At 41.5% G+C, this 12733-nt stretch overlaps 1 protein-coding gene across 1 annotated transcript in view; it reads left to right on the top strand.

Moving 5' to 3' along the window:
* The window catches only part of CTNNBL1 (catenin beta like 1), a 163884-nt gene that overhangs the window by 62595 nt on the left and 88556 nt on the right, over positions 1 to 12733 (top strand). The window contains exons 7-9 of the mRNA XM_067013505.1: positions 3091 to 3182; positions 11802 to 11874; positions 12114 to 12172. Coding sequence (XP_066869606.1) covers positions 3091 to 3182; positions 11802 to 11874; positions 12114 to 12172 — 224 coding nt within the window. The remainder of the gene's footprint in view (positions 1 to 3090; positions 3183 to 11801; positions 11875 to 12113; positions 12173 to 12733) is intronic.

Raw genomic sequence — 12733 nt, 5'->3', positions numbered from 1 at the left:
GCATACCTCATTTTTTTTTTTTTTTTTTTTTTCGCTACGCGGGCCTCTCACTGTTGTGGCCTCTCCCGTTGCGGAGCACAGGCTCCGGACGCGCAGGCTCGGCGGCCATAGCTCACGGGTCCAGCCGTTCCGCGGCATGTGGGATCTTCCCGGCCCAGGGCACGAACCCGTGTCTCCTGCATCGGCAGGCGGACTCTCAACCACCGCGCCACCAGGGAAGCCCAAGGCATACCTCATTTTATTGCACCTTATCGTGCTTTGCAGATATTACATTTTTACAAATTGAAAGTTTATGGCAACCCTGCATTGTCAGATGATAGTTAGCATTATATACTAATACAGTATTTTTAAACTAAGGTATGTATATTTTTTTAGACATAATGCTATTGCATACCTAATAAACTACATATAGTATAGTGTAAACATAACTTTTATATGCATTAGGAAACCAAAATATTCATGTGATTTGCTTTATTGTAATATTCGCTTTATTGCAGTGGTCTGGAAGCAAACCCACAATACCTCCAAGGTATGCTTGTACCTTTATAGGACATTTTATTTGAAAAAGAGTTAGTATTTCTTTCGCTTCTTATGTGTACTTTGCCGTGTAAACTATGAGTTGAAATTTTGCTGTTCTTGGCTGCCCCTTTATCATATGTTCATTTAAGTGGATTCCTCTGCGATATTTCCCCTCCTCCTCCTTCTCCTTGAGTCTCTCCAGTCTTTACCCCTGCAAAGTTGCTGAACCAATAGCCTATTTAAAATTGTGCTTTTGGGTAGTCCTCTTTATCACTGGTCACTCTCTTATAAAACCAAAGGTGACATATCTGTAAGCAGAGTTTGAGAAATGAACAAGGCCTAGCAGAAGTAGAAATTTTGATGAGATTAGATTTTCTCCCAGCTCCTTTGTGTCTAGCACAGATTTCTCTTATAGTTTTATACTCTCTACTGTGAAGATTATCATAAAGAAGGAGGAAGACATGGCACCTAGGGAGTAAGAGAAGAGAGAACACAACAATCTGTGCTTTGGGGGTTGGCTCTAGTCTAGAGCCAGAATTTGGCATTGCCATCTGTTAGCCTAATGCTGAATTTTGCTGAGTAGAAAGAGTATCAGAAGTCTTAACTGACAGTTAATAAAAAGAGCTGATGTAATAGAAAAAACACCGGCCTGGCAGTCTATGAAGATCTGTCTACTTTCAACTTGGTCCCTTACCAACAGCTCAGGAGATTCATCCTTCTTTCCCTTATTAAGCATCCGATGTTTGTCAGGCACTGTTCTAGGCACTGGGTAAATTAAAGATGAATTAGGCACAGTTCTTCTTAAGAGGCAGACTGATGGGAAAGTCTTGAACAGAAAGGAAAGGTAATACAGGGTGACAAATGGTATAATAGTGGGGAGCACTATGGAAGTGAAGAGGAAGGGTCTCCAAATTGCTGGGTAGGAGCAGGTAGCTGATTAGGGCTGAACATGAAGACAGGTGCATTCTTTTTTTGTTCATTTATTTATTTATTTTTGGCGGTGTTGGGTCTTCATTGCTGTGTGCGGGCTTTCTCTAGTTGCGGTGAGCGGGGGATACTCTTCGTTGCGATGCACAGGCAGATTCTCACTGCGGTGGCTTCTCTTGTTGTGGAGCACGGGCTCTAGGTGCGCAGGCTCAGTAGTTGTGGCGCATGGCCTTAGTTGCTCCGCAACATGTGGGATCTTCCCGGACCAAGGATAGAACCCGTGTCCCTTGCATTGGCAGGCAGATTCTTAACCACTGCTCCACCAGGGAAGTCCTGACAGGGGCATTTTGATGGAGAAATGTGAGATGGGCAGGGCAGTATCATTTGTAAAGCCATGAGTGGGCAAGGGCTTTGGGGGAAGACTAGAAATGTACTGTGGCGAGGTAGGTATGGTGGGAGATGGGACCAGAGGAGTAAGTTTATCCAGATTATGGAAGACCTTCTAAACCCTGGCAGGATGTTTGGATTTTATCCTAGTGGACAATAGAAAGCCATCTAAAGTGTAAGCAGAATAAGATAAAGGCATTGGAGATTAAAATGAATGAGCTGATTTCTTAGAAAATGTGAGAAAGTAATTAAGCTATTAAAATGATCTTCATCTCTCAGGGGTCTCGTTGCTACTCTGCTCCCACAGCTTTGTATCCACTCCGTGAGGGGCTGCCTGGTCATTCTTTAACTTGCCATTGGTGAGGCTGGCGTGAGTGAGGAAGCAGGTGGGAGGTGTAGTGCTTTCTTCAGCCCTTTCTCTTCAAGACTCAGACCTGCTGGGCGTTGTGCTTAAAGAGCACAGAACTCCGATCTGCATTATGATAGATAATAACATATCCTGGGATGAGGAGCGAATGAAGCCCTGAAGGAAGGAAAGCACTGGATGCAATAGAATGAGACTATAGGTTTGGGTTTTTTTTTTTTAAATGTCCTTTTTTTAGCATCATAATCATACAATCACTTTTTTTTTGCCTCCTCATTTAAAATTTTTACATTAAACAGCAATTTGGTTGTTGTAGGAGATAGCAGGACCAATTATATTTGCTTCTGAGTACCTGACGGTTACCTCTGCCAGCATGGTCTTTCCCCTCTATGCACGTTATTTTGTTCAGTTAAGATCATACTTGCTTCCCTTGCAGTATCCAGAGAAAGAGATCTGAAAATGGATGAATCAGGAGAGGAAGAGGCTCTGAATTCATCCCCTGATTTTTCCTTAAGGCTTCTGCCTAGCCCCCTGTTTCTTTAGTCAGAGGTCTCAGGGACTCTAGTACAGTGAGATTAAGAGGGCCTTCTTAGGCAGATATTCACCTTTGTGTGTTCTGCTGTAGTGTTGTTCCCTGTTAACACAGAAAATCTTTCACTATTCCTTTATTGAATTCCATCACATTCAGTTATGAGTTTTACGTGTAACATAACTTGAAGAAAAAAAAAAACCATAGCATCTCCCTGGTTAATCTGAAAATGACAACACAGCATCTGGCTGGGAGGAATACAGGGAAGTGGAAAGAGGAATAAAATGTCTGTCATGGGAAGCAAGCTTGTTGAAGATGGAAACAAAGTTGCCCTCCCAAATTACTGGTGTCTGTCTCCCTTCAGCTATTGTGGAGAACATGGCGGAGTTCCGGCCTGAGATGTGCACAGAGGCTGCGCAGCAGGGTCTTCTGCAGTGGCTGCTGAAGAGGCTGAAGGTAAGTTTGGCTTTGTGGGACTGTAGCTCAAACCTCTTTTTGCTCTGGGCACAGCTCATGCTGGGTCATCGGCACAGATTGTTATTCCTAGGCTATGTGATCTAGTTTGGGAATCTTTTGGCAACTCTTGCCTCTTTCTTTGCTTCTCTTCTTTTGTTTGTTTTAAAAGTACCCTGTAATGTCCCTGAAAATAATATAAACATGTTGTCAACACAAATTCATGTGGTACAGAAGGTTTATACTGAAAATAAAAGTTCTCCTCTGCTGATTCCTTCTAGTTCCACTTCTCAGAGACAGCCTCTGTTAACAGTGTTTTATCTATCCTTCCAGAAATTTTCTGTGTAAATAGGAGTATGTGAGTGTGTGTGTGTGTGTGTTGTGTGTTTCACAAATAGAATTATACATTATTTTCTTTTGCAAGTTGATCTTTTCGCTGAACTAATGGCTGCCTAGTATTCCATTTTACGGTTGTACCAAAGTCAATTTAACCATTCTCCTGTTTATAATAGTTTTTCACTGTTAAAACAATGCTGCAGTGAATATCCCCATGTACACACACACATTTTTTTTTCCTTGAACGCTAGTGTTAGTTTATTTGTAGGATAAGTTCCTAGAAATAGAACTGATAGGTCAAAGGGTAAGCACATTAACATTTTTGGTAGATATTGCAAAATCTAATAGTTGAGAAGGTCTGTTTCCCTTAGCTACATTGGGTATTACCAAACTTAAAATTTTGTTAATCTGATAAGTGAAAACGGGTATTTCATTTTAATTTGGAATTTTAAAATCGAGGACAGTATTGGCTTTCAGTTTATTAGCCATTTGTATTAATCTCTTTTAGCTTCCTATTTATATCCTTTGTTCATATTTCTGTTGGATTATTCATTCTCTTTCCTTCTTAGCATAGTCCTTTTGACCATCTTTTTTTTTTTTTTTTTTTTTTGCAATACACGGGTCTCTCACCGTTGTGGCCTCTTCCGTTGCGGAGCACAGGCTCCGGACGTGCAGGCTCAGCGGCCATGGCTCACGGGTCCAGCCGCTCCGCGGCATGTGGGATCCTCCCGGACCGGGGCACGAACCCACGTCCCCCACATCGGCAGGCGGACTCTCAACCACTGTGCCACCAGGGAAGCCCCTGACCATCTTTTTAACATTTAGTGCTGTCACAGAGAGTAAATGAGGAAAGAGAGAGGTAAGAGCTTCTCTCAGAATAGTGTTAACCAAAGGTATGATGGAAGGCAGTTTGGAACTGCCTATGTGCTACTGAAATAATCTCGGCAAGCAAGGGTTCCCAACTTCTCAGTGAGAAAGAGGATGACGTGTTTGTAGCTGGTATGATTCTTTAAGTAGTCCTGGCCTTGCTGTGCTTCGGAGTGTCATAGAGATGCAGAAAGTCTGAGGTGCATCAGGTCTGATTTGTCCCCCACTGTCTTGGTAGGGCTAAGGAAGAAGATTCTGCCTAAGATATCATATGCCCCCACGGTTCCCTCCCTCTCTGACAGTCTAGGTCTTCCCCAATCCTTCTTATTTAATCCTTCGTTCCCATTAAATCTGTAACATACTCTTATATAACATGACTTGAGGATATTCAGCTAGCCTGCTGTATATTATCATCAGTGGGTATGGGCACATTTTGCTGTCAGAGTATAAACTTAATGCATAGATCAGTAGACTGCAACTTCCTACCCCCCCCCCCACACACACACACACCCTCGCCCTCGCCTTTCCTTTCAGGAAAAATCAGGTCTGATTAATTCATTCATTGTCATTTTTGCAGCTTCCTTTTGACCTCGTCTCATGAGTTTTGATGTCCTTTGGTTTCCCCATGTAATTACCTTCACATCTCCCTCAGTTTCTTCTTTCCTCAATATTCAACAAATCTTTATTCTCCAAAGCCTTGAGACATTTTGGGGGTGAGGAGTAGGGGAGAGGAAAGTTAAATACGGAGTTAAGGGGGTAGGATAGATGGCAGAGACCTGAATTGTTGATGGGGTGGCCATAGGTTGGGGCCTTAACCTTAAAATATACAAAATAATCCAATAGTTTTTGTCGTTTTGAAATCAGGACCAATTTTTCCCAGTTACTTGAGACTTGATACTGAATCGGGGATTCTTCATTAAACCAGAATGTAAGGCCTCTTCTGCCTTTTGAAAGGTGTTTAAACTTGCCAGTCTTTTTTTGGATTAGTAACAGGAAGGGAAATCGAGACCTTTGGGTGTTTGGCTTGGATTCCATTACCCTTATAAGAGTAATAAAGAGGTCCATTTGGTAGTCGTGCAAGCTTTTGACTCTTGCCTTTTAGGCATAGTGTTTATGCAATCTTCGAGGCATAAATAGCCGTGTTGCTGTCTCTGAAACAGTTTTTCAAGGTTTAGGGATATCTAAACATTAAAATGCTCTTTGGTTATTTTACTAGTAAGCAAGTACACTTAGAAAAATCCTGTGCTGCCCAGAACATTAATGAAAGAAGGTTCTGCTTAAGGGCAAGGCCAGTAAGAAGGCATGTCTTTAAAACCAATGCCTTGCTCTTATTTCTCATAATCTAGGAAAGTGCTTATTTTAATCTTCACCATCATAAATATCATGGTGAATCAGAATGAGTGCTGGACCCAGATCCTTACTTTCACCAGTGGAACTTTTAAAAATACAGATTCCCAGACTTACTGTCTCAAGCCTCTGTCTTTGGTGTATTTTAGAGAAGTTCCACCTGTGATTATAAATGTACAACCCTCACTAAGATCCACTGGTCTCTAGAAATGTGAGCATTTTTGTTCCACACTGCTCCCAAACTAATTTAAAACTCCATTTTCATTATGCCATTCCCTATTCAAGAACCTTCCTACAGTGATGCTACTGCCCTCTGCATCAGATCCCATCATGTCTGCCTACTTTTCAAGGCCCTTTAACATGGCCTGATCTTTCTTTTCTTTCCTTTTTCCTTTCATTTCTCAGTTTTGAAACACTGGCCTTATTACTGTTCAGACATCTCTTGTACCTACCCCCTTTGCAAAGGTCAACAAGGGTCAACAGGGTTGACCTCTGTGTCTGTCTTTGTTCATGTTCCCCCCTTCCCCAGGAATGATTCCTGCCTACACCACCTTCATTAACCAACTTAAATCCCTACTCCTCCACATTGCCTCCATCATTTTTTGAACTGAAAGGAATTTTATAAGTTCTGTTGCAGAAAAAAAATTAAAAATCAAGACCTGTAGAGATTAAGTGTCTTGCCCAAATTCATGCAGCTAGTTAGAGATAGAGCTAGAATTAAAACCCAAGCCTCCAGACTTTCTTCATGCACCTTTTCCGTAGCACTACTTTGCCCCCAGTCCATATTGCCCTCTTGCTTTTCTGAATATCAATCATTTTATTTTTTTTCTACTGGTTCTCTTCTGGGCGTTAGCAGATCTGGGTTGTAACATATGCCTATAACTGTGTGACCCTTACCCTCATGGAGCATCTTCTCTTCATCACCTGGCAGACTTTCCTCTTTTTATGTGTGCTCCTTGTCTTTCTCCCAATGTCCTTAAACTCCGTAAGAGCAAGGACTGGGACACCATCATATGTGTGTCTCCTCCCGATTGTTCTCAGGGTGTGGTTCCCAATAGGGAGCATCAAAATTACCTGGCAACCTGCTGGAAATGCAAATTCTTGAACCCACCCCAGACTTATTAAATCTGCCCAGCTTGGGGTGGAGGCAGCAATCTGTGTTTTAACAAGCCCTCCCGGTGATTCTGATGCATGCTGAAGTCTGAGAACCCCCATCCTAGAGTACTTAGGTTTACATTGCTTGATAAAACCCTGCTATTTAACTGATCATCCCCTGTTTATTCAGTAGTCCTTGAGTAACTAAGTGAGTGGCACATTGGTGAGTCTCCTTTATGTACTGGTAGCCTAGCAGTATACAGAGGTACTCATGGATTTCTTCATTCACTAAATGAAACCTCACTCATTTGTGCTGCTAATAAGGATAAAACCCATTGTGGAGGATTACATTAAATGGTTTAACAGGTAAGCAGATAACAGTAGTATGAGAGACACTGCACCATAGTTCACTTTTTAATGGGGAATACAAACTTATTAGGATATTGTGTACTATTGAAAATAACACTAAAACTTCTTTCTTTTCCAAAGAAACAAAATTGAGATTCTCTTTTGTTTCCCAATTAAATCATTTCTTCAAAAATAGTTGCAGTGTTTGGCGTTTGAGCTAATGAATTGAGAATTGGCTATGTTATACTACATGTACAACTGGTTGATGCTAAGTCCTTAGCCTCTTATGACCAGGAGATGGGATTTTTGTAGGGCACAATCTGCTTTGATTATTGTCCAGGGCTGTAGCTGTGTCTGAACCTGCCCCATGTGTTCCAGGTACCAGAGGTGAGCTGCAGAAATAATCTGCAGCTTCTGGCTGTGTGTGGTAGCATAAATGTCTTGTACTTTCCAAAAAAGCAGCAGCTCACAAAAAGGTGAAGTTTAATTTTATTCAAGGCCAGTACATGCTGAGTACAAACCTATGCTTGACTCTGTAATTACTCTGACAGCTGGAAGATTTAGGATCACCAGGCTCCTGGATAGAAGAGAGCCGCCAAAGCTCCAACTCCCATTGACTAACTTTGCAAAATCCAAGAGACTATACCTGCTAAATGAATTCTCCTTCCTCCTGATTTTGACTAAATGTCCTTGTAATTTGGCAGTTTGGTATTTTGCAGACTGGGAGGCTGTCATCTCTGGCTGAGATTTAAACAGAAATTAAACTTCCTTGGAGACTTTTGTTTTTGGCTAGGCATGAAAGATTAGTCTCCTGCTTTCCCATCTAGCCCAGTTTCACTCAACATAAGAGATATCAATCAGGTTAGAGAGGCAGAGTAGTTTGGCCAAGATCACATAGCTGGTAACTGTTAGAACTGAGATTCTAACCTGGGTATTTCTGATCCCAATCATCAGAAAAACTTATAGCAACTATTATGTATTAGGTACTTCCATATTATTTAATTCTCAGAGTAACTCTCCAAAGAAGATGTTATTTTATTGCTTCCATTTTACAGATAAAGAAACTTGAGACCAGGAAATGTTACTTTTGTCATAGATGACCATTCTTAATTTATGGTGCCATCAGTATCTCAGTAATTTTGTTTTTACAGGGTTCTATGCCAAAAAGGACCTACCAGTCCCATTTAAGGTACTTAGGTCCAAACAAATTTAATACATATTTATGTCCTAAGGCTTTAGTAGCCGTTCAAAAAAATAATATGCATGAATTAAAATAAAATATATTTTTTATTTCATTCTTAAATACCACAATTACTTACCAGTAGATGTGTGTGCCTCTTGTGTAGCTGTACTACACAACTTCTAAAACCTTGGAATCAGATTGAACACAACCATCTTCATTCCTGTTCCACATTGATTTTCACATAGTTCTTTTATCACCCAAGCAACCACCCAAACCCAGCTTCACAAAGAAAAGATGTCATCAAAAGAAATGTACATAATTCAAAAAGAGACGTGTACCAAAATGTTCATTGCAGCTCTATTTACAATAGACAGGACATGGAAGCAACCTAAGTGTCCATCAACAGATAAATGGATAAAGAAGACATGGCACATATATACAATGGAATATTACTCAGCCATAAAAAGGAATGAAACTGAGTTATTTGTAGTGAGGTGGATGGACCTAGAGACTGTCACACAGAGTGAAGTAAGTCAGAAAGAGAAAAACAAATACTGTATGCTAACACATATATATGGAATCTAAAAGAAAAAAAGAAAATGGTCAGAAGAACCTAGGGGCAAGATGGGAATAAAGATGCAGACCTGCTAGAGAATGGACTTGAGGATACGGGGAGAGGGAAAGGTGAGCTGGGACAAAGTGAGAGAGTGGCATGGACATATGTACACTACCAAACGTAAAATAGATAGCTAGTGGGCTTCCCTGGTGGCGCAGTGGTTGGGAATCCGCCTGCCGATGGAGGGGACACGGGTTCGTGCCCTGGTCCGGGAGGATCCCACATGCCGCGGAGCGACTAGGCCCGTGGGCCATGGCCGCTGGGCCTGCGCGTCTGGAGCCTGTGCTCCGCAACGGGAGAGGCCACAGCAGTGAGAGGCCCGCATACCGCAAAAAAAAAAAAAAAAAAAAAAAAATAGATAGCTAGTGGGAAGCAGCCGCATAGCACAGGGAGATCAGCTCGGTGCTTTGTGACCACATAGAGGGGTGGGATAGGGAGGGTGGGAGGGAGGGAGACGCAAGAGGGAAGAGATATGGGGACATACATATATGTATAACTGATTCACTTTGTTATAAAGCAGAAACTGACACACCATTGTAAAGCAATTATACTCTAATAAAGATGTTAAAAAAGAAAAAAGAAATGTACCTGAAGCTAGTGGTTAACGTGCTCACTAATCAGCAGATGTGAGATGTCACTGTGCTTTCCTTGGAAATCCTGTAAATCCTTGCAATCCACTGTGAATTCAATATGATGTCCTAGGTACCTTGGCATACAGTTTGGGAACTGCAGACTTAGTGTCACCTAGGTAGTACATGCTTATGAGTTAAATCTAGGTATGTCTCATCCCAGATTCATGTCCTTTTTTTTTTTTAACATAAATGTATTACTTGATAAAATTAACTTTAATTTAGTGTAATTTTTAAAATGACATAACAATGGACCACTTCCATGTCAAATTCACCTCTGTTTGCTGTCACGTTCAATTTTGTGTCTTGCATATAGCTGGTGCCCAATAAATATTTGTTGGAAAAAAAGAGGAAACCTCTCTCCTACCTTAGAGACAGGAGTTTATAAAATCAAATAAAAGACAAGAGGCATTGGAACCACAGAAAGGCTGTTGCTCTAGTGGCCTGATGCCTTTTGGCTTCTTTCAGTTGAGTGTATCTTGTTTGCAACAAGAATCCTGACCCTTCAAAAGCTGCATATAAGTTGGTGTGGCTTAAATAATTTAAACTAGCAATACTTGAACTTAAATCATTTGACTAAGTGATTTTATTAGCGAATCCTTCATTCTGATAGACATTCTCACCCCTTGGCTTTTCACTTTTGTATTTTGATTTGTATAAAACTGTTTTTCTTAAAGTGAAAAACACCACAGATTGCATTTAAACCCTGGCTGTTGTACTGAATTTCTTGAAACAAGGCCTTAAGCTTGCCCAGGGAGCATAACTTGCAGTCAGCACACATAAGACCTTGTATTTACAGATCTTTTAACCTAAGATGGGTCATACCTGGTCAGCCTTCTGAAACCCTGTGAGGTGCACTTAGGCTTGATGGGGAAGACACACAGAGAGAACTGAAAAGATGCTGGGTGTTGCTTCATTAGGGGCCACTCTTCCTTCTTAAGTGCAAAATCAGTGTCCAAACAGAACTGTGAATGGCGCTAAGGGGATGGAGGTATTAGCTTCAGTATAAAAACTTCCCCTGTCCTTTCCAGGTACAGTAATTATATGTTAGTTCAAAAACCTGGATAGGGCTTCCCTGGTGGCGCAGTGGTTGAGAATCCGCCTGCCGATGCAGGAGACACGGGTTCGTGCCCCGGTCCGGGAAGATCCCACATGCCGCGGAGCAACTAAGCCCGTGAGCCATGGCCGCTGAGCCTGTGCGTCCGGAGCCTGTGCTCCGCAACGGGAGAGGCCACAACAGTGAGAGGCCCGCATACCGCAAAAAAAAAAAAAAAAAAAAAACCTGGATAGGTAGCAAGGCTGCTGCTGATTAACAGTCGTGGTCTTTGTGCCTGCATTTTAAAGATCAAGGGTATGGTAAATAAAAACACATCAACGAGGCTTGCACTTCTCTCTGTGTACCTTTATCCAAGGGGCATTGTTAATGATGAGGCACTTGAGTCTCACTACTGGGGCAACAATGTGGATGACCATGAAAAATAGACTCTGCAGTAGGTGTGTCCCCTCTGCAACTCCAAGTAGCAGAGCATGCAGCAGGGAAAGAATTGTGGGTAGTAATTTGGGTGTTAAAATATTAACACATTTCTGCATATTTAATGTGGTTTCCTTTTTAAATAGTAGGCAGATTATGGCCCATGAGCAGCAGATAGGTTTATGATTTCAAATTAAATTTCAGCATTAAAAAAATCCAAAAGGAACTACTTTGTTATAAAGACATTCAACTAATCAAAACAAGAGCTTGCTTTCTTTTCAGCTTCTCTGATCATCTATCAGCTAATTTACAGCCTAATTTTATGATTGTAACTTGTGAATGAAGCTTCATGATGGATTTTAGTCTTAAATGTTCAAAACTTTCAATCATTTATCTAATTAACATTTGAGTATGTATTATGTGCTAGACAATAGTCCCTAGACTCAAAATGGGGAACCTAGGAAGGCTTCACAGAGGAGGTGACATTTGCACCTGGGCTTTAGGAGTGTGAGAGCTGATGTGTACATCTGCTGTTTATGGTTTTACTATGCAGTGCCTGAGTCTGGTCTCTTGAGAGCAGAGGCAGACTTTTTTTTACCCTTAACCTGCCCTTTCCCTTTCTAACTTCTGCTTCTCTCTAACTCAGATCCTAGTACTTGTGAAAAAATTTGTCCTGGGGAAGGAAACAAGGTCCCTTAACGTTTTTCTCATTTCTTCTATTTCCCAACAGGCAAAGATGCCCTTTGATGCCAACAAACTGTATTGTAGTGAAGTGCTGGCCATATTGCTCCAGGACAATGATGGTGAGGCTCCCTCTCGGTATTGATATTCTGTTAGGATAGGAGCCAGGCTTGTTTCAGATCATGACAGCAAGCTCTCTTGCCTTTGGCATCCCCTTGCTCTCCCTCTCGCTCTCTGTGCAGCTTTTGTACTCTGTCAAGCTGTATTGATTTTGTTTGCTGATGTATCAGTGTTAGATGGCTGTAAAATCTGACAGTTAGCTTCATTTTTTTTTTCTCCTTCTATTTTTTTCCCCTTTTAGAAAACAGGGAATTGCTTGGGGAGCTGGATGGAATCGATGTGCTTCTTCAGCAGTTATCTGTGAGTAATTCTTGTGCTTCCTGTCTGCCGTGAAGATATATGGCTTGCTTTAAATGGGAGGTGGAGCTGGAAATTGTTGGAAGGAATAAGCCATGTGATGCAAGCCATATGGAGTGTGTTGGTAGGTTTGAGGTCACATTGAAGGTACATGTTTTGCCTCCTTTTCTTAGTCATTTGCTCTTTGTGACCGGATATCGCTGTGTATCAGGTGTGGACTTTCTCAGTCTTCTGATATTTATCAATCCAAAAGAGGTGTGCTTCCTGCTTAAGTGTATATTCTTGAGCCAAGAATGCCAAATTATTTTTAGCTGACCCACTCCCAAGATTATTCACTTGCTTTCCCGTCAGTCTGCCACTAAATTGGAGTCTGTTCATTTAGGATCCAGATAAGCTTCAGGAGTACAAGTACTTCCAATACAGTGGGATAGAGGTCAGAGAGGAGGATAGGGAAGGATGTGGCACTGGAGGCTGGAAAAAGAAATTAGAAATTGCCATTTGCTCGTTGTAAGGAATGTAAATCCTGTTGAAATGTTGTTCTGCTGGCATTCTGAAAATACTGTT

This window comes from Kogia breviceps, chromosome 14 (genome assembly GCF_026419965.1).
Source record: "Kogia breviceps isolate mKogBre1 chromosome 14, mKogBre1 haplotype 1, whole genome shotgun sequence".
In the NCBI taxonomy this organism is placed as follows: Eukaryota; Metazoa; Chordata; class Mammalia; order Artiodactyla; family Physeteridae; genus Kogia; species Kogia breviceps.
The sequence above is the reverse complement of the archived record's forward strand: the minus strand, read 5'-3'. Positions and strand labels throughout refer to the sequence as shown.